General features: G+C 36.7%; 1 protein-coding gene across 2 annotated transcripts in view; it reads right to left on the bottom strand.

The window, feature by feature from the left end:
* The window catches only part of AGGF1 (angiogenic factor with G-patch and FHA domains 1), a 29,709-nt gene extending 21,608 nt beyond the window's left edge, over positions 1 to 8,101 (bottom strand). Inside the window, exons 1-6 of one of the 2 annotated variants that reach the window (XM_032474617.1) lie at positions 7,961 to 8,101; positions 7,489 to 7,876; positions 4,955 to 5,057; positions 3,736 to 3,938; positions 2,715 to 2,879; positions 262 to 450 (exon numbers count right to left, since the gene is read on the bottom strand). In XM_032474617.1, the coding sequence (XP_032330508.1) occupies positions 262 to 450; positions 2,715 to 2,879; positions 3,736 to 3,938; positions 4,955 to 5,057; positions 7,489 to 7,698 (870 nt within the window). In that variant the 5' untranslated portion in view covers positions 7,699 to 7,876; positions 7,961 to 8,101. Of the gene's footprint in view, positions 1 to 261; positions 451 to 2,714; positions 2,880 to 3,735; positions 3,939 to 4,954; positions 5,058 to 7,488 lie in introns of both variants that reach the window. The other variant, XM_032474610.1, reaches the window with a different exon arrangement.
* Between the last annotated feature and the right edge of the window lie 14,746 nt (positions 8,102 to 22,847).

Below are 22,847 nucleotides of genomic sequence, written 5' to 3'. Positions count from 1 at the left end.
CCAAATTCTTTAACACAAGAGTATTTTATCTTGCCCTAAATCTACCTTTAAGAAATTTTTTCTATTTCTAGTGACTGAGAATTTGTGAAAAGTCCACGTATGCCCCATGTGAAAGCTTACTGCCTCATAGGTTCTGGTATCTTATTGTAATGAGGATGCTTGAAATACAGAGTTACTAAATGATTTTTCAGTTTCTTGAAAAATTTTGGCTTAATTATAATATCACTATTATGTACATCTTAAAAATTATGAAGACATTACCTTTTCCTCATTTGCTGTAGAAGAATCAGGATCCTTTCTTTTCTTCTTCAATTTTTTATCTTTATTTTGTTTTGTTCCAGAACTCTGATAAGGCTGCAAATCTACTCGAGAATGAAATTGGTATCGACCACTTTCTACATCACAGTAGTAATAAATTCCCGTGGAAGGATCATAATATAGCTGATTTTCCTTTCAAAATCAAGAAAACAGTAAGTTCTATTGATGTAAGATGAAATAAAAGTAGAAAATTAAACTTAACAAAATACCAAATATATTCAGAAATACATAGTACATGTTTCTTTTAAGAACTCCAGTATCTTCTGAAGATAATAAAGAAAACAGAATGAAAAATGCTTGTAATTTTCCAAAACATTTTACCATTCAATACCTGTTCTAATTTTCTTAGTGTGAAAAATGAATACACTTAAATACTAAATTAAATCTCATGAAACTGCCAATATTTGACCATTTTTTTACTTAAAGAAACAGTAGCTTCATATGGTTCAACAAGAAATCTTTTAGAAGTTATGAAAAACAAGGCATGCATCAAAAAAAGGTGACCATATAAAAGCAATTTCAGACTCATTCTCTGTATGATTACATGATAATCGTTTGCCAGTATAAATCCCTAAACTGTTAATGTCATGAAACAAAGATTTGCCTTTTAACATTCATGACTCAAAGCCCTGAAGAAAAATTTGAAAATTAAGCTCATAAACAATACATAACATACTATATAAAGAAATAAAAAAACTGTCTTCACTATTTAATTAATTCTACACTAAGTAACTAAGTAAGACTTACAAGTAAAGCAGCTATGCAAAATAGAATTTTGGTAAATTATGGATAAAAACTAGAAAAATAAAATTAAGCATTCATCTGCATTTATTAGATACTGGCCAGTACTCTATAACCAAGATTTAACTGAACAGTCTATATCTTATTCACATCGTAATCCATACAGATCAGATCTGGAAACATCTTATAATATACTGAGATTAAGCAACTGAAACTTCCTGAAAAAGAATAATTTATTTTTTCTGACTGTTGTAGATCCCTTAGAAAAATATTAAGAATTCTTATCTTTCCCTTAACTGAAAAACTGAATGGAAGCTTTCTAACCTTTATTTCCAAGGATAACAGAATTTTTACAACCCAAATCTTTTTAATGTTACGTCTTTCAGTCCAAAATATAGACATTTTCAAATATTTAACAAATTTTTTATTTAATTAAAATAAAGTGAAAACTAGGACAATAAAAATGGCAAAGCAATGAGAAGTCCCTACTTTACTGAGACATAACCTGCAGAATGTAATTAACTATTTGCAAAACAGACGTCAAGAGGACAGTTATAAAAAGGAGAGAATGACATTGACTAATGACACATGGAAATGCCTTATTTTCCAAAAACCAAGTAAGTAATAGCTATTCTCCTTGGTAAAAAGAGTTTAACCATTAATATTCTGGGTATTAATTAGCATTGTCAATTAGCATACTCCTATGAAGAAAATTACCTCTTAACAAAGTATTTACAAAGCACTATCCCTAATGCAAACTGACAAGCTAATGAAATTCCTTATCTAACTAAGATATTTACCATTATCATTATATTTGCTAGGTTAGTTAACAATAGTTTCAATAAATGGAATGGTGGATATTTGCTCCACTTTGGGGCACTACATTCTGTAATTCCTGAGGACCAGATCACACGCCTAGACCACTGAGATAGACGTATGTGGTATCTAAGTTCCATCATCTTTGTCATCAAAACCTGAAAAACTCCAATTAAGTACCAGACCTTCAACAGCCATAACACTATATGATGAATAAAGAACTTTATTTTCTGGTTCTGTCCTAGTCAGTAGTCCATCACATTTCTGATTTCATACTAACTTCCTACTTCTTACTGTTAACAGATTGATCTTTAAAGAGTGAAATGTTTAAAAGCCACAAAAAGGAAAACAGTGACTAATAATAAACATGCTATTGTGAATTCAAGAAAAACACTGTCTGTGGCCTTAAATGGATTCATAAAGACATAAGTATTCGAGACAATTTTTTAAAAATCTTACCCCAAGCCTGGAATTAACAGTGTTACTTCCTTATAAATTCTATGAAAAAATGTTTAGGTTCTTAAACAATTTACAAGATGTAGTTAATTGTCTGCTTTTATTAATAAATACTTTAACATTTTTATGTTACTTTACATATAAAAGATTATTAGGCCTCTCTAAAATATTTATCTATAATAACACAATGAACTTATTTAATTAAAAAATCCAAAAGTGCAGTTCCACAAGCTATTTTATAAATCTTTACCTTTATCACATAGTTTTGAATCAAACATAATTTTTAAATGCAGCTTCCTGCTTTTCTTAATTCAGGTTTTAATATTTGGTATTCAAGCAACTAAGAATACAATCATACGTATTAATAGGTCTGAGATACTTACAGAATCATAATAAAATCCAGTGCTGTGATCAAAATACAATCCAGTATTCTCATCATAACTAAATCCAGTCTGTGATACAGCAGCTTCTGCTGCAGCTCTCAAACTTTCAGCTAATGAAGAACCTTCTAAGGATGTATCTTCTGTTGCTAATGCAGATGCTGGCTCCTAGTTAAGACAAAATGAAGTCAAATAGACAAAAACTTCCTCATGTCAACAGAAGTTAAAAGAACTTGAAACACTAAACAGACCTAAAAGAGATTGAATAATAAGACCTCAATTTCTGCAATGGAAGGGGATGGCTACCAATTACAATCTGATCCACTGATTCTGACCCAGTTTTGAAGACACTAAAATTGAGTGAGTGACCATTATACCAAAAACAAATGCCTGATACCACAGGGAAGCAATCCACGAAATACAGACTGAAATAGTCTTTAAGACAAATGATCTGGATTCTTCAATAATTACCGGTTCAAGGGGAAAAAATTTTGAAAAGAGATAGAGAAGGCCATAAATTATATGAGATATACAACACATCAAGCAGTTACACTGTATGAAGCTTATTGGTATCCTGATTCAAACAAACTGTAGAAACAAATTTATAAAACCTTCTGGGAAGTTTGAACAGTGACAAGATATCTGACATAAAGGAAGCATTAAAAAAAAAAACTGGTGTGAACGTAGTATTGTGGCTGTTGTTTAAATTTTTTGTTTAAGTCAAAACATACTGACAAATTTTCTTTAAGTTTATGAGAATGCAGAGAAACTGGAACCCTCATACATTGCTGGTGGTATATCATACATTTTTGGAACACAACAGAGTAGGAAAACAGTTACACATAAGAACAAGTTCTAATTTTTGTTTCTCAAAAACTGTGTTATTCACTGTATAATTACACACAGAATGTATACAACCCTTATACATGTTGTGATCAACCAAAGAATTGTCTATTTTTCTACATAATAATAGCAAAGGACAGGTTCTTGAGTATCAACAGTTTCAAGTTAAGCATTCTATTACCTGTGAATCTGAGGCAAAATGGTCCTCTTGTCCACATTTAACATTTTCTGTTACATTAGTACCAGCATAAGCATCATTTTCTATGTGTGACTGGCCTTCAGAATTAAAAGTAGAAGCTTCGATATCCTGATCTTCCTGAACTGAGAATTCAGACACTTTATTTGGAAGAGTAACATCTTTATAGTATGTCTGATAATAATAATCTGCAGCAAAAAGAAATGAAGTGATATCACATTAGAATACTGTATATAAAAAGGACTTAATTCCAAAACATTGGCACTGAATACAAAACAACACATTGCAAACAAATCATATTTTTATAATTACACACATTTGAATAGATTAAAATGGATGGTGCAAGTAAATCTGCAGAAGTATTTCTCTCTGATTCTAATGTCACCTTCAGTACCCTAGCTATCAAGCTAAAAAGAAAAAAAGGGTAATGAGATTTGGATTTTCCACAGCAAGAATAAAGAAACAAAACAAGTAGATAGCCTGTGTTCTGTCCAAAAAAATAAAAAAAATAGCAACTCTTAACAACTTCTAACCATATACCTTAGTATTGCTAAACATCAAATGACAGTGGAATAGACACATCAAAGCTTGATTTTTCTGAAAAATTTCTCTTATGATGCTGACTTTTTTAAAAAACATAGTATCATACAGATATGAAATGTTAATACTATTGCTTTATTTAGCAGTTTAGCTAAACTGCATACTGAATAAAAGGAAAAATTTAATGGGAAAGATCATTCTTTGTGATCCTTATTAATTAAAACTCAGCTGCTCAGTTATTTTGCCTCACAATGTAAGGGCACTGATGAGGCCACGGTTGTAGGCTCATCACTCTTACAAGGGCCTAAGAGACTGACACTGAAGAGATGCTACGTGGAATGCATCAACAAGAAAACACATGCTCCTGGTCACAAGCAAGGCCAGATGAGAGTAGGTGGCTTACAGCACAGCAAAATTATTCACTGAATGTGACACAGAAAGCATGTTAACATTATTATGTATTTATAGGAATGACAATACATTTCTACTTTTCCACTAAAACAGCAGATTATCTGAAAATACCAAATCATACGGAGAAAAGTCATCACTGCAACAGATCTCCTATTTATCTAGAAGTATGTATATTTTAAATCTAAAGGGAACTCCAGGTTAGCATGATTTGAATGTAATAATATTAGGGTTATCTTCACTATAAGCTGAATACCTGAGCTTGACCAAGGAGGGTGGTTCTCTGTTTGTACTTCTACATCAGATTTTTTACTATCCTCGTTTCTTCCACAATGGAGTATTTTACTGAGCTCTTCTACCTGAAAGAAAATAAAGCCTTAGGAAAATTAAACCATACAACAATCTAACAATATACACACCATTCCTCTGAAATTATAGTAATTATTTTTCTTAGTAAAAATTTGAAGAAGTATCAATAGCAGCTAGTTTCCTTTTCGGAAAAGCTCAAAACGCTGTAACTGGCTTTCACTTTTTACATTTGCAGGAGACGGTTTTATTCTTACATGCTCTTGCTAAACCTCAAAATTCCCCTGTAGAAGTAAGAATGACTAAATTAGTAGGACTTTGTGAATGGGATCCTTAATTTCTAACAAATAAGGATGTCTTTATACCAATATTTTATTCAGTCAGCAGTTCTCCCTAAGAAAAATTAAACTGTTGATTACCTAGTGTAATTCAGTGTTCTCCACCTAGAATTACCCATTCACTTAAACAATGCCACTCATTAATGTATTTTTTCTTGAAATAACAATCTAATAACTAAATAACTGCAGCAGAAGGAAATAGAGATGACTGCCTCATAAGGGGCGCCGGTCTTCCCTGTGCCTCAGTGAATGCCAAGGCCAGAGCAATACGGCAGGAAAATATCTATAAACAGATGAAGAGCAGCCTCATCAACACCTGAGCCAGACAGAATCTCAGAGTGAGATGAAATCTATCATAAGCACAAAATTAACTAAGAAACAAACTTTTAAATATTTCTTTAACAGTACATAAAGCTAAAAAGAGAAAGGTGGTAAGACTGATTATATACGGATTTCCTATGCACTTCACAGAACTATCAGATCTGCTGCTACTACCAGGGCTGGAACTACAGTAAAGTAAGCAAGACACCTAAGGGCACAAATTTAAGAAGGAACTCACAACTTCATGCAAATATAGGATCTGTACCTGAAAAAGATGCCCCCTTAAACTTTTCACCCTAGGCTACTGATTGCCTTGCCCTGGTCCTGGCTCTGGCTACTACCACTACTACCATAAATAAGATCATTTATTTAATATCTGCCACATGCTAGGCACTGTATTGGTTCTTTGGATAACATCTCATTCTTAAAACCACCTTACAAATTAGTTGTCCTAATCTCCAACTTACATATCAGAAATCTAAAGAGATAAAGTAACTTGCACAAGGTTTTTTGTTTTTTTTTTTTTTTTTGACTCCAAAGCCTGTACATATTGTATTTTCCCACTAGATCACTCTCAGTTCTCAAGTCAAATTTTTACTGCTCCAGATAAAATACTACTTAGTCATTAGGGGTGGCAGTTAACAACCAAACTCCACCCAGCACCAGGGGAGGCTGACAAGGAAGATAGTAAGGAGTTTTACTATCATCAGTAGACTCAAGACTTTCTATGCATCTCAGTTTTTCATACTAAACTACTATCAAATTAATACTAATAACCAAAATGCTTGCTCTTCAAAGATTAGCAAAAACATTTTCTTTTAAGATCTTTATAGTAAGCAATATTTTAACAATTTAAAATCATAAAAGAGGTTTTTTTTAAGGCTATCATAGTTTGCTCTCCTTTCCCCATGGTATTTGGAGTCTCCTAGCACAGTCATTATGCACTGTACATGCTCAAGAAATAGTTGTGGAAAAAACAAACACACATTTTCTATACTGTCATAATGTTAATAACTCTATACAAGGGGCACAGAAACTCAGCAGTTATTTTCATTGATTATTTGATAACAAAGCATAATAAAGTTTGATGATGCTTCAATGCTCAGCTTACATATCTGGTTTTAGGATATATACTAATATATTTCAAAGGATAGACAACAGCTTAATTGAAATTAATAATTATGTGGAAATAACTTGTCTGGAAAGATTACAACTGCCCAAAAACATCAAGCTGGAAAAAATATTTTGCTTTTTAAAAGTTTTTAAAAATCTAAGTGTAAAGATTTGTCCTTACTGTATGTTATGAAAACGGAGTTAGCTGTTTAGTGTCTCTAACTCCTTACTTCCACCAGACAACTCAAGATAAATGCCCAGAACAACCTTATACATATGGAGCGTTCAATAGCTTGTAAAAGTCTGTCCACATTTAATTTGATTTAACCTTCACCAGTGTGGTCCTAGCATTCTCATCTTATGGGCAACTAAGGCTCAGTATCAGTTTACACATCTAGTGAGTGATAAATGGGACTGACTGAAATTCAGCGCTTTAACAAACTCAAAAGATACCTAGAAAAAATATTGTAATTGTGCGTACTGCCAATGGAACTTTACAAGTGAGTGAGAATGAAAACTAAAGTACTACAAGCTGGCAGTAATTGCAGCTCACGCACTTATCTAAATTGAGTACCCGACTTTTAGGTCTGTTCCAAATGTATTTGGAACAACAATCATACTGAACTTTTAATTATTTCAGGTACCCTGTAAAGTAGTTCTGGGCCCGAGGCTATCACAGACTTTTGCCTAGGGCTGGAGACGGAAGGCGCACCTGGGTGCGGAGCTCCTGGTTGTTGCTCTCGGCGCTCTGGTACAGCCGCTCTGTGTGGTGCAGCAGCTTCTCGATCTCCCTCACTTGCCGCTTGCAGCTCCGCAGCTCGCGTTCCAACTTCTCCACTTTCCGCCTCAATTGGGCCAGTTCAGGCTCGGGGGAGGGAGGTGGCGACGGCGACAACGAAGGCGACGGCGCCTCGGAGGCCATGGCGTCCGGTGCAAGGCGGCCCGTGGGCGCGGAGGGTACGTGCTCAGACTGAGGCGGACGCCGGCGGGCCCAGGGCCCACGGGAGCGCGCAAGCCACGAAAGACGGCCTCAAATCCGACCGGCCGCGGCGGCCTCTGGCCATGACGCCCTGAAGCTTGTTACCTGTAGCCGAAAAGGACTGCAGGCAGCGAGCAAGGGGACAGAAAATCAGAACAGCTCAAAACCCCCGGCTTTAAAACAGCAAAACTTTATTGGTAACTACCTGCCCCAGCGACTGAATGAGCCGCAGAAACGTTGGAGAAATAGGCGACCCAGAGCAGCAGAGGCTAGAAAGATCCGCGTCTCTAGGCTGAACCGGAAACGATGGCACCGGCGGTGGGCGGGGCCGAGACGGAAAAGGAAGCGACGGGAAGCGGGAAGGGCCGCACGATGCACACGCGCACCTCCCCGGCCAGCTGCTGGAGGCTGGGGGCGGTGCTTGAGACCGTGCAGAGCGTGTGTGAAAACGCCTACAGTAGCCTGGGAGAAATAAGGGGAGGAGTCTTCTGCGCGCTCTCTGGTCTCAGGCTTTTTAGTTTTGCTCACTTTCAAACCGTTTGCAAACTTTTTGCATAGAGTTCACTTCCAAGCTCCTCGTTTTACAGATGAGAACCATGAATCTCCAAGAAATGATTTGCCAAGGTTTATAGAATTAATGCTAAACCAGGGCTGGAACGCAGTGTTCTGGTCTTCTGCTTATTTAGTAATTCTGCCGATTCCGTGAGTTTAGACACCCAGGAAAAGAAAGCAAGTTACTCTGACTTGCAGAGAGGAGCATCCCTGGAGGGAAAATAAGCAGCAATATTCTATGGAAGCAGGAGAAAAAGATTCTCTGTTTCAGTAGACCTATTTGGTGTTTCGTCTACGGGTAACTGGCATTTGTTCACCAGCCTTTAAACTGAGGAGGGTTTCTTGGAACACACTTCCTTCCTTAGCCAAGGTCATTTAGAATTAGAGCCTGAGCTCGGAATGCTGGGCCTGAGACCTACAGAGGTCGGCGGCTGCCTTGCTGGTCTTTCCCAGGGCCCAGAAAAGCGCCTACCACAGAGCAGTTATCCTTAAATATTTTTTGAACGGGAGAATGCTGTTTGATGGCCTAGTTCAGTAGCCGCTCTGTGCGCTTATTGTCCCGTGCACCCCCCTACTAGTTCAGTGAGCTCTCCAGCGGAGACCTGCGATTTCTATGTTTTGCACACATTATTCCCTAGGCTTTCAGAACCGTTCCACAAAACACCCTATAGTCAAGGAGACAGTGATCGTTTAGCCATGAAAGGATATATAGTGAGAGGACTCAGTATGTTCTCCCCAATGTGGAATAGACAAGTACTGCCAAAAACAAAAACAAACAAACAAACAAAAAAAACTGACTTACCTATGCATTATGACTCTAATCAAGAATTTATCCAAATCTTTTCAAATAAAAGCTATAGTTTCCACTTTCTCCACCTTTGGGAGTTAAGGAATCCCATAAACACCGTAAGGTAACCTTAAGGTAGAGGGCCCTTCCTAGCTCATTTTACAGAGGAGAAATTTCGAGGTTTAACCATTAATTATAGGATGAATCAATAAGGTTATTAGCTGTTACTTGAAGCAATGTTTCTTTGATTTCTCTTAAAGGTAATCCATTTAATACTAAATTCTGACCTCATCATGCTACAAGTCTATATAGCTTACCTATGACCATTAGTCTAGAAGAAAAATGACAATTTTTTTGAGAAAAAAAAAAAAGCCTTGTATATCAGATAGGCATTGCATTAAGATGCTAGTAACAGAACTTAGTCTTCTACAGTGGCTTATTAAACAAATTAGGAGGTTATTCTACTACACTAAAGAGATGGGCTGTCCGGAGCTAGTATGGTGGCTCTGCCAGGTCTTTAGAGACCCAGGCCCCATCTTCCTGCTCTGCTATTCACAGAGCTTATTTCCAGCTTCTAGGTCAACTCATGGTACAATATGGCAAGGGACAAGAAAACTTTCCCAAAGCCCCACCCAGTGACTTCTGTTTATATTTCAATACCCAACTCTTGCTGCAAGTGGGGCTGGGAACTATGTATGTATGTGTGCTTTCTAAGCTGGACACATTATATTCTCTAATAATAAAGGGTTCTATAAATATGGCAGAAAGAGAAAATCCATGTTGAGTAGGTAAATAGTCTTTGCTACATCTATGTTTCAGATCAAAGGATATTTAGTATAGTAGGCAGGTCCAGTGCCTTAGGAAAGCATACTACTTGATATTCTTCACAATTTGACTTTGTTTTGTAATGTTTTTCTTAGTTATTATTTGGTACCTTGGATTGTAATCATACTCCTTAGTTCACAACACATTATCAATATTAGCCCACGGGTGGCTCTTTTTCTGGTTTTGGTTCTCTTTTTTGTCATTTTGATTTTGGTTTTGGTTTTAGCATTGCTCTGTATCTCCATTACCTCCTTTCTGTCACTATGAGCACCTACACTCACATGTCTAATATATGTCCTTAAATATAAAGCTATGCTTATCAAGTATGTTTCCTGCATATTTCTTTTACATAAATAGTATTTGGTTTTAAATCTTATGCTGTTTATTTTTTGCACACTAAAGATGTTTTAAAAATTCGTATACACTACTGTATATACATCGAAGTGCTACATTGCATTCCAAGGTACATGTATATCACATTTTATTTATCCATTACCCTAGTTGTCAACATCTAACTTTTCTCCAATTCTGTATTAACACAATTGATGCCAAAATGAAAAATCTTGTTATGCCACTTTTTTGACCTGTGCATTCATTTCTCTGAGATATATATAGCAAGACACGTGATCTCTGGTTCATAGGGCAGACATTTAATTTCACCATGTTCTGCTAGATTGCTTTTCAAAATGGCTGGACAACTTTGCCATCTCACCAACTGTGGACAAGGAGTTCTGTGTCCTCCACATACTCTCCAATACCTAATATTAGTCCCTGTAGTACTTTTCACTATGAACGTGATGAGGTATCTCATCGTTGTTTTAATTTGCAATTCTCTTGATTATCAGAGAATTTAATATACTTGTTGAAATGGCTATTTAGACTTTCCCTTTTGTGAACTTCCTATGTATAGTTTTTTCTTATTTCTTTCCTATTCTTTTGCAGTTCTGTCTATAATCTAGATAGTAATCTTTTATCAGTTTTAGATACTGCAGATGTCTTCTCCCAGTCTGTCACATATCTGTTAAATTCATTTATGGTGTCTTTCATTGAACAGAAATCCTTAATCCTTTTTATGGAGTCAAATCAGTCTTTATTTTATTTACGCTCATTTTATTTTATATATTTTATGATTTGGGCTTTTGAACCTTATTCGTGAAGCCTTTCCCCACCCCTGTCATATTTTCTTTTATAATGTTGTAATTTTAACCTTCACATTTAGTTCTCTACTTTAACTGGAGGGATTCAGATGTATTTTTCCCACAGACATTTAGCATCTATCAAGTTCCCGTATCTGGGTCTCTGTCTGAGCTCTCTGCTTTCTTCTGTTTGTCTACTAGCCAGAACATTTCTATATTCATCACTTTGGTTTCATAGTGTATCTTCATATCTGGTGGGGCAAGTTCTCACTCTGCTTTTATTTTTGAAAATTGACTTATTCATAAACCTCTATTTTTCCATGTAAATTTTAGAACGGGTTTGTTGAGTTCCTTAAACAATCCAATGGAATTTTTATTAAGATCCCATTGAATGTATAGATTTATTTGGGAAGAATTAACATAAAACTTAACTAAGATATCTTAGTTAAGATATCTTAAGATATCTCATCCACATACATTCTTTTTTTTTTTTTTTGGCTCCACTTATTCATTCTTTTTTGTACTGTCATAGAGTTTTAATACCTTTTTTGAAAAAAATTCTTGGGCATTCTTTCTAAGTTATTTCCAGGCACTCTTGTTTTATTGTAGCATTTAGAGGAAACTGTCCCGAAGCAGTGAAGGATTTTAAAGACTTTGAACCAAGAACAATAAATACAGCAAAAGTGACTTTAGTTAAGGAGGTTCTGTTTGTGGAAGTTGACAAAACTGATGTTGAAGAGGTTTTGGCATTCCATGACCAAAACCTGACCGGTGAAGAGTCATCCAGGAACCAACTGTGAAGCATTCGTGTGGGCTTTTGCTACGAATGACAGTGCTGTGATGACTGCAGAAAAGCACGACTTAAATTCTGAAAGGGCACGTTGGTTTAGGGCAGGTTTGCAGGGTGTTTTGAGTGCCTACGAAGAATTGTATGATAGGAAAATGCAGGAGGTCAAGCAGTCATGCATACTATCATATTTCAAATCTTTCACATCAGCCGCATGAACCACTGCAGACCACAAAACTCAACATCAAGGCAGGCAGACACAGAAGGTGTAGACGTTAGTGACCTGCCTGCCCTGATGGATTTAGATGATGGGATGTTAGTATGTGATCCTCTTCCTCTCTCTCCTACCACTTCTGTACCTCCCACCACCCCAACCTCCCATGACTCAGCCTAACACACCATCATCCCTACCTCTCAGCCTTCCGGTGGGCTTGCTGTCTTCCCTATTCTGATAATTGAAACTCTGCTGTACATACATTATTTCTACTTCATCCAGCCTGTGTATTTATCATATCACTCCTGCTTTTACTATAGGTTTTTGTTATTTTAGGTTTTATGTATGATTTGGTATGATTTGGCAGGTTATTTATTGCATCTGGGATCACTCAAACATTTTTCCATATAAATGAATGGTAATTGCTTCTTCACTTTACATGATTTCTACTTATGAAAGCTTTCATAGGCATGCTCTGCTTGCAGAGAGTGGGAGAAACCTGTATTCCACAACAGAGGAATCCTATCAATTAATTAAAACCTGACTTATACCCAATTTCTTTTAAAATATCATCAATTCTATATTTAATGAACACTCCACTGGTCATAATTTATGTTGAATCCGGTGGGTAGCAGACTCTCTACTAACTGATCCTACTGTTTGATGTCACACAAGAATATCTGGGGAGCCATAGCATTTCAGTAGTCCTGATTTATTGGTCTATATTACTTTTGGTCAATTGACCATTATTTATTTCCTTTCCCTGGAGACCCAGGAAAAAAATGGTGGGTATAACACTAAAATTGGAGTAATGATAAAGGAAGGAAGCCAAAGGAAACCAGGCAAGCCTATCTTCTCCACACCCAGCTGAAATTCTTATACTTCTTCACCTTCATCGTATAAAAAGCCATGATATGTGTAAAGTGCTAAATTTAGAACCTGGTACATGGTAAGTTTGCAGTGGATAGTAATTATTATTTTCTATTATTGTTTCACTTAAAAATACTTATATAGTACTTGCTGTGTACCAGACTGTTCTAATTACTCTACAAAGATCATTCATTTATCTGCTAGCTGCTGTTTTAAGCACTGTGCAGATATTAGCTAGTTTAACTAAAAATTCTCATCACAGTCCTGCAAGATATGTACTATTAGGGACATCACCTCCACCTTACAGATAAGGCAATTATAGCCCAGAGATTAAGTAACTTGCTTAAAGATAGTGCAGCCAGCAAGAGTCAGAGCCAAGATTCAAATTCAGACAATCTGCTTCCAGAGACAGAATGCTTAACCTCACACCATCTATTCACCCCAAGTTAGCACCATCATCAATTAAAGGTGGTCCATGAGGCATTAATGTATATGGATTTGTTAGCTGATTATTCACATTTTTTCCATCCAATATATGTTTTCATAAAATGTATATGTCACTTTAATAAAGAGAATTATATTTTAAATACATAAGTAGGCTTGCTAATAAAAAAGTATATATAGAATCATTCTAGAAAGGTTAAAAAGATTAACTGGACAAACATCTGTAAGGAAATTTAAGGAATCAATAATTCCCTGTCTTCTTATGAGACTACTATAAAAAATCATTCCATCCCTACTTGCTTCTCAAATTAATAGAATGACCAAATATGAAAGCACCTGGTAAACTGAAAAAAAAAGACAATCTAATAACTGTAGAATTTTAAGTTTTAAGTTATAATTATCTGCCTTTATACCTTTTTACAGATTCAGAATAGTATTCGTGTGTATGTGATATAAACAGACATATACATGCATGCATACCCTTGGAAAATTTCTCAAGAGTTATATAATATTCTATACATGTTGATTGCTACCGGGAAAGCGAGACTGCTGATCTGAGAGGGACTTAACTTCTGTCAAATCCTTTATACTGAAACCAAATGACTTGCAGAAATAACATAAAACACATTTTGACCAGAAGGTGGCAATGAAAGCATTGATATTTTCAAGAGGCAAGAACTAACTTCCGGCAGGTGTTGTATATCCAAGGAGACAAAATATTGTCTGTAGGTTCTGATCATCCAGATCCTATGAGCTACTCCTAACCCCACCCCACCCCTGCCCTGGAGGATCACAGGCTAAGTCAAGACGTGATGGGGACATAGCGTGCTAAGTACTGCCATCAGAAAAGCAAAGGGCTCTGGGGGGCAAGGTCAGTTATCTGAAAAGTATAGCCCCATCTTAGGAGCCTCATTTAAATTTGTTGCATAAGTGAAATGATTACTGGGATATTATGGTCATTATTGTAACTCTTTGATGAAGTTTTTCCAGGTACCAATTTTACTGCATCTAAGAATGTGCTTCCTTCTCTTCTTCATCTAAGGAATGGCAAAGAAATACTAGGAGAAATTGGGTACCCTTTCATTTGGCCCCCTCATTGTTCACCCTAGGCAATCAAAAAGACCCTGACAAGACTCCCTTAATTCTGGAAAGTGTGCATTAGTGTTGTCTGGAATAGACTGAGCCTGGGGTTAAAGAAAAATTATTCTGACATTTGTAAGAAGACTTTATTTGGGACTATTTCCATAGGTGTAGCTGCCAAGACTACTGCAATAGGGGAAGGAGATTGGACTCAACTCTAAATACAAGAACAAGGGGGGATTTATAGCCAAGGAATAGGTGTTGGGGGTGGAGCGTGGGGGAGGGATGGATGGAAAATTATTTCAGGAACTCAATGAAAAGAGGTATATCTGGGTATGGTTTGCATACTGAAGACAATCTCACAGGCAAGTTGTTTACTATCTCTAGGAACTAGTTAACCCTAGGAGGAGCAGCCCCTCCCCAGGTCTGCAAGACCCGAAGATGTCAAAGCATTATAAAATATAGGAAAAAAATGTTAATATGATTAATACAAAGTGCCTTGCTTCTAGCTTCTAAAATACTATTTCTGTCAACCAACCAATTACCTCATCAAATGAAAAAGCATTGAATCAGCAAGATCATCTTATTTCATCTAACTAATAATAATATTTAGTTAGTTCCTTTTATATGCTACCTCTTGTGCTAAGCACTTTATAATTTTATTTGATCCACATATGTATCTTGATTATAGTGGTGATTATACAAATCTGTACATATGATAAAATACCATAGAATTATACACAAAGTACTAATAAGAAAAAAAATGCATGCAAAAACCAGTGAAATTTGAGTAAGAATGGCTAGTTAATTGTATCATGCCAATCAATTTCCTGGTTTTGATAATGCATTATTTACATACAATGTCCCCATTAGGTAAGTGAGGTGAGTGGTACAGGAGACCTCACAGTCCTATTCTTGCAACTTCTTGTGAATCTACAATTAATTCAATTAAAAAGTTAAAAGCCCTTTGAGGCCAATACTATTATCATCCCCATTTTACACATGACGAAACTGAGGCTTGGGGAAGTTAAGTAATCTGCCTAAGATCATTCAGCTAGTAAGTGACAGACTGTGGTTTTGACCCAGAGCTCATGCACTGTCAAGCTCCCTTCAATAGAGAGAATCTTCAGATAAAATAGTGACTCCTGTTACTCATAGAATGTTCTAGGTTCCAATATGGTCTGAAAATATGTCAACAAATTCAACTATGCTACAGTGCTAGGGAGTTAAACAGCAGTGCACTTAAATGTTAGTGTAGGAGTTGTGATGGGTTTGCATCAAGAAACGATGAAATGATGACATTCCACTTTCTGGGCGTCTCTCAGCAAGGAGTTGTAGAACATCAACACTTTTGGTTTACTATTTTAAACACCAGATACCAGACCAATAGTTATATAAAGATTTTGTTCACTTACCAAGAGAAATCTTAGACCTGAGTCACAAATTAAAGACACTGCACTGATTTTATACAATTCAAGCCTCTCTAATGGCAAAGAAATTGGCAACATATTTCCAGAATTCTAATTCCATCAGAGGTAGATGAATCATAGCATTTTCTGGGACACACTTGTTAGAAGACTTTTCATTTCATTTAGTCTTAATTAAGTGGCAGCACATAGCACTGGATCAATGGAGCGCTCATGTCTGATCTCAAGTTCTGCAAAATGTCAGAAATACAAGGTAACCATAGACCCAGTGCTTTTTCTTTAATATATTATCTGCCTATAGAATTTAATCCATAAATTATGAGTCAACGATCTCTACAGCTTTACTAAATGCTTTGTGTCATTTCCTAAACATTTTCAATTACGTTTTACCTTTCGCTATTTCTTTTATTTGGTTTAGTGTGACCTAGTCTTACTGGACTCTTGATAACTGGGTATCATAATCCAAGAGGCCTGGGGCAAGCCATGTTCAGTGTGATGTGAGGCTGTGCTCTGACCAGGTTAACAGATAGGAAGAGATCTTGATGTGCCCATCTCAGCCACAGTCCTCATCTTCTCACCCTAAACTGTCTCTACAGGGCAGGTTTTTCCATACCAGGGAAGGGGATGGTGGTTACCACTATGGGGAATGGCTGCTTGATGATAAAACCATCACCAGCTCCACCCCGGCCTGGCTGCCTGCCAGCAGTGAGGAAAACCAGCAGAGCTTGTTTCATAAGCCAATGACTCAAAATAAGGTTTTAAGAAAGTGCTTTATGGTTTTCTATGTAAAATGCTACGCAGGTTAACTGATGATCACTTTCAAAGAGGATTGAAAAAAAGTAGAGAAAAGCTAGTATGAAACCATGAACATGTCTGAGTATTCTAAGGAATTCCCACATAACAAAGTTATCTTCATTGTTATCCTACTCGTTGGGACTGATTTCAAGTTCATGAATGTTTCTTTACTGGTGTTTACTGTTTAGTGTTTCTTTACAATTAACATGGAGTTTGAAGACACCAAGACACTTCTATAGACAATGAATTCTACTCCAGTACAAAATGTCATAGGATGTGCTTGGTCACTTTGAAGCTTCTAATATATTCTCAGATACATTTTCATCTATGTATCAAAAGAATGAAGCAGATTTAGTAAGTATAGTTTTCTTTAATTGTATTCCACACAATTTTGTTGAGGATCCAAAAAAGGTCCTGTGCAATGAGCCACCAGGCAATTCTCCCTGGTCATAGTGGAGTAAAGGGTTGCTGCAACCACACAGGATATTGTGGGTTCCTTTGATGCATTGGCCTGAAGCTGAGAAGACAGCAGAGGCCAAGAAACAAGATCTTAGCTGGCTTTGTAAAGACAAAAATTAGGAAGTAATGTAAATACAGAAATACAAAGTATATCCACACCATGAAATACTCTGCAGCTGTCAAAATGGGATAATGTATGGATATACCGATTGTATTTAAGTGCATATGGACTACATACTTTTAGTTAAAAAAATCACTTTTTAGTGTTTTAGTTAAAATTGTATGTATATACTGTATAGCACAGGGAAATACATACAAGATCTTCTGGTAGCTCACTGTGAAAAAGAATGTGAAAACGAATATATGTATATTCATGTATGACTGAAAAAGTGTGCTCTACATCAGAAGTTGACACAACATTGTAAACTGACTATAACTCAGTAAGATAAAAAAATTTTTTAAACTGTAGTATGATCCTATTTCTATATATGTTTACATATGTTTAAAAAATAGCCTGGCCTGATAAACACCATCATATGTAAGGGTGTTATATATGGTTGAAAGATAATGTAATTTTCTTTTTTTTTTTTAAATGGAGGTACTGGGGATTGAACCCAGGACCTCATGCATGCTGAGCATGCACTCTACCACTGAGCTATACCCAAACCCCCTGCCTTTTTATTTTTACTTGAGTATACTTACTAGGTTTTTAAATTAACTTTTATTAGCTAATAAAACTTTAAAGAAAGAAATGAAAAGAACAAGGAGCTGGTACTATAGGAATCTGAAAATTAATACTTAGTTCAGCTACCATTGCTCACCCAAAAACCACTCAGCAAATGCTTATTATCTTTCTACTACGTGCACGGATCATTGCTACATCCTGATATTTAAATATGTGTGACAGCATCTCTACTGTCAGAGACTTAATCTTAGTAGTGGTAGAGGCACACCTGTAAGCAGCCAAATTTAACTCAGAGGCAGAATGATAGACACAGGAAAAGAAGAAACAGGGTGCTGTGGGAAGACAGAGGAAGTGCTCAGTGGCTACTGACGAGACACTGACAACCACAAAACAGAGAACCAGAATGAGAAGGTCACCCAGTCACCTGTAGGAGATGCTTTGGAAGGGGGCTAAAGCTCCACACCCAAACCAAGCTGAGAGTCTCCGATGGTAGAACAAAGTCCTGTCTTCTACTTAAATCAACTACCAACTTTGTGCTCTGGCTTCTAAATAGTTTCAGGTGTAAATTAATCAAAAACAAGCAGGAGGTCTTGTACTGTAGATGTCTGGTATTATGCATTCATCAGGAAATATATGGATGTGTTGTCATTTAATAGATGAAATATATAGCTCATCACTAGAGCCAGTGTGCTTAGCAACATGCCCATTCAGTGGGACAATGGCTAGCAAACAAGCTGCAAGGATGCATGGAAGACTTAATTCAGGGACAAGATTGCCTGGCCACCAATTTTGGGGAAGAAGATGGTAAACTTCTTCATTGTGGGGACTCCATCTGGGCTGAAGTGTTTAGGTGCCCAGGCAGTGACAGTGAAGGCCTGTAGCTGTGGATAAGGCATGGATCTCACCACCAAACCACACCATCTACATTCTGTCAGTGGACTAGTTGTTACTCAGTGTCACACACTCTGACTTCTCTCCCCTGCTTATCCCCTGCTGTTTCATATGGAGAAAAACGTTTTCTGCTCAGTTTCAGGTTCTGCTGCAAATTTTCCTCTGTCCTTGGAGCTCAACTGCATGGTTTAAAAGAAGATGTAAATAATTACCTAAATCGGCATCCACAGGATTGTAATAATGAATGTTCTCTTACAAATAAACAGCTGTATTATTTGTGAAATGAGCGGGGGATTACCAGATGAGTGTCAGAGTATCAACAATATTGTAAGAACATCCAATAACTGCACTCTAGTCTCAGCCCATGCCTCCTTTGTTGCTCATCCTGCTCTCCTCAATTAAGAAGCTCAGGAACCCTCTTTATCATTTTGCCAATGCTAAATGTATACATATTTTATGGCAAAACATACAGACTGGAATCATTTTCTGATATGCATAATACTGAGTAAGATGTCAATTGTAGCAATTTATTAAAGGTTGAATTTTCCTGTTTCAAGGAGTGAAGCTAAATGGGATAAAGGTGTGAACAAAAGAGTGGCTAAGATTTGTGAACACAGCACACCTAGGGTTTATTCCACAGCGTCAAGTCCTTTTCAACCACTAACAATAAACCTGTCCATTCTACTTAGCAAGCAAGCCGATCTCTTTCCCATGCTGGTGAGAAAGTGTTACATTGCTATTCACCTGTAGTTAAGTATAATTCTTAAAACTGGAGACAGCTCATCCATTTCTATTACAGCTTAACTTTCCACTAAGCTGTAAGATAAGCACGGATATGCCTTTCTTTGTGCAGTGGGTATTTTCTTGGGGAAAATTATTTGACAGTAGGATTGTTTCCTCACTGAATCGCGTTATGATTTCATCAATGAGTTTAACAATTCTTTTTCAGTTGGCAATAACTTAGTTTTTAAAATTTTAACTGTGAAAATTTTCCAGGAGACTATTTATTAAGGGCTGATCATACATATCTATGCAGTTTTTTCATTACTGGGAAGGACATAAAAAAAAAGTAAAATATGGTCCCTGTCCTCCAATAGCCTAAAATCTAATCACGGAAGACACAGAAACTTTAAATAATTGATAAACAAAGCAGGAAAATAATGATTAAGTGCAGACAACACTTTAAAAGGGAGGGATTGGAGTAATATGAAAAAAAAACAGGTCTCCAAGTGGACCTGCATGACAAAGAATATTTAAGTAAATGAAAGGGAGGGCATTTTAGGCAGTGGGCTAGCCTGGGAACATATCTAGAGTCACTATTGGATCTGACTATATTTGAGGTGGTAGGATGTTTGGGAAATAGAAATACCTTATAATGTATGCAGTGAGTTACCCATATATTAGTTTTCCATTGCCGTTGTTACAAACTACCACAAACTTAAAGATTTAAAACAACACTAATGGTATGATCTCGCTTACATGTGGAATCTTTAAAAAAAAAAAAAAAAAAACCACCAAGCTCATAGATACAGAGAACAAATTGGTTGCCAGAGGTCAGCGTCAGGGCGAGGAAGGAGGGTAGACGATGGTGGGTGAAATGGGTAAAGGGGCTCAAAAGGTACAAACCTCCAGTTATAAAAATAAATAAGCCACAGCTATAGTTAACAATAGTGTACTGCATATTTGGAAGCTGCTAAGAGAAATCTTAAAAGTTCTCTTCACAAGAAAAAAAATCTGTAATTATGTGTGGTTATGGACGTTAACTGGAGTTACTGTGATTAACATTTCACAGAATATATAAATATCGAATCATTAGGTCGTACACTTGAAACTAATATATTATCGTATGTCAGTTATACCTCAATTAAAAACCACCATTGCACAGTCTTACAGTTCTGTGGATTAGAAGTCCAACATGGGTATCACTGGACCAAAGTCAAGGTGTCAGCGGGACTGTGTTCCTCTCCGGAGCTCCACAGGTACAGCCTATTTCCTTCCTTTCTCCAGTTTCTAGAGGCCTTCCACATTCCTTGGCTTATAGCCCCCCAACCTCATCTTCAAAGCTAGCAGACTGCATCTCTCTGACCATTCTGCCAGTTACCTCCTCCTCACTCCACGACCAGAAAAGCATTTCTGTTTTTAAGGACTCATTGATTACATTGGACTCACCAGGCTACTCTCCCATTTTAAAGTCAACCTTAATGACATCTGCAAAGTCTCTTTTGCCATGTAAAGTACCAAAGTTTTCTTTAATCCCATTTTTTTTTTCCATTCCCATTCCTGTGGTTTTAGTCTAGGTTCTTATACTGGACTTGGGTTTATAGCAATAACCTGCTAATGGCCTCCTTGGAGGAGCTTCTCCTCCACTTCAATCCTATGCACCAGTTTCACACAGATCTTCTTAAAGCACTGTTTAAAAAAAGAAAATTCAACTGACTAAATTTTAAAGATCTTATTTGCTTTACTTATGATTCGGGCAGCATCCAATATAAAGATCTTAATGGCTTTACTCATGAATTGGGCAGCATCCAATCTAACAGATAGAAAGGAGCTCCCAGAAGCTGTGCAAAACCAAGACCTTTATAGGCAGAAGGGAGCAGGAATGAGGACGTTACACTAGGCAAAAATCAGACTGGTTATTGCAAGGTTACTGTCTCAAGGGATGGCAGGGGTCTAGCAGGCTGATTACCTAATGAGTGCTGATCAGACAATTCCTAATTAACTGGTTAAAATTGCATTTCTGGGAGAGCTGAAACTATACTTTTGCAGCTATTCATATATATTCTGAATACACATAAAGCAATCCTGAAGGGATACCCAAAAAAACTGTCAGTGAGCTGAGAAATGGCATGCAGCTGTGGGAGTGGGCATAGATTGACTAGGTGGGGGAGTGGAAAGGAAACTTGCACTTTTTCCATCTTACGCTTTTTAATATTGATTGAGTTCTTATCATATTGATGCATCCTTTTAAAAATTTTCAAAAGCTAGCAAGTAACTTTCATTTAAAATGACATATTTTTAAAGAAAAGTTAGATTTGCAGAGAGAACTTCAGGATTATTTTTTCTCTACCCAAACACAACTACTATTCAGAATGAGTAAAACGTTATTTAAAAAAAAAATCATACCACCACTCTCCAAAAAAGTTTCTGAAAGTAAAATTGGTTAGATGCCCCTGTAACATTGTCCTCTAGAGTTTTGCAAGTGCTGGACGAACAGTTCCCATTGTGGGGCAGCAGACTTCTGGGCAATCAACAAGAAGGTGACCATATACCCATTAAGTGCCTGTCCTGCCAGGTGCTGGCTGGGGAGAAGGGGGAGCAAAGAGGGGTAAGTCCTTCTCTAACCCACAGAATCCTGCTTATTCTTGAGATTAAGAAAGGTTAATGATCGTGGGGAGAATGTTACATTTATAACCTGGCTGACACTGAGAGATTAGAGTCATGATGAATTAGGACTTGTTTCCTCCTGGGAAAACAATGCGTAGGTACAAATGGAGAAAAGTACTGTAAGATTTTAATTAACATTAAATTAATTAAATCACAGGATCTCACTCTGGAGTCAGATAACCAGGATTTAAATCCAAATTCTGCTGTCTTTTAGATGCATGGAAAAGTTTGGAGAAGTTATTTGACTTATCTAGGCTTCAGTTTTCTCATCTGTAAAATGGAGACACAAGAAGTACCTACCTCCTAAGGCAGCTGCGGCGACTGAAGAAGATAGATGAGTGTACTGTGTCCTGTGGGATAGTTCAGCGTCCCCGGTAATCTGGCTCCCCAGGAACCCCCAGATCAACAACTGTCACATGAAGACCTCCTTCACGTTTGTCAGCAAATGAATTAGATGACTGATACAATCTAAAACAATTTTTTGAATGTTTAAAGAAGAAACAAATAATTGCAAAAGTTTGGAAACAACCCAAATGTCCACTGTTTTGGCTAAACAAAATATGGGATACCCATAAATATGGAATGCTCTGCAACATAGAAATAATTGAGAAAGTTGTCTAATCTGATATTCAAGGAGCCCTGTGACATATTAAATGTGAAAGGGAGAAATACAAAAACATATCCATATTTATATGTTCATAAAAAATTCTACAAAGATATACTAGAAACTAATAAAAGTGCTTAGCCATGAGG

The sequence above is a fragment of the Camelus ferus genome, chromosome 3 (genome assembly GCF_009834535.1).
Source record: "Camelus ferus isolate YT-003-E chromosome 3, BCGSAC_Cfer_1.0, whole genome shotgun sequence".
Taxonomy (NCBI): Eukaryota; Metazoa; Chordata; class Mammalia; order Artiodactyla; family Camelidae; genus Camelus; species Camelus ferus.
Note: the sequence above shows the minus strand (reverse complement) of the source record. Positions and strands in the feature narration are given on the sequence as shown.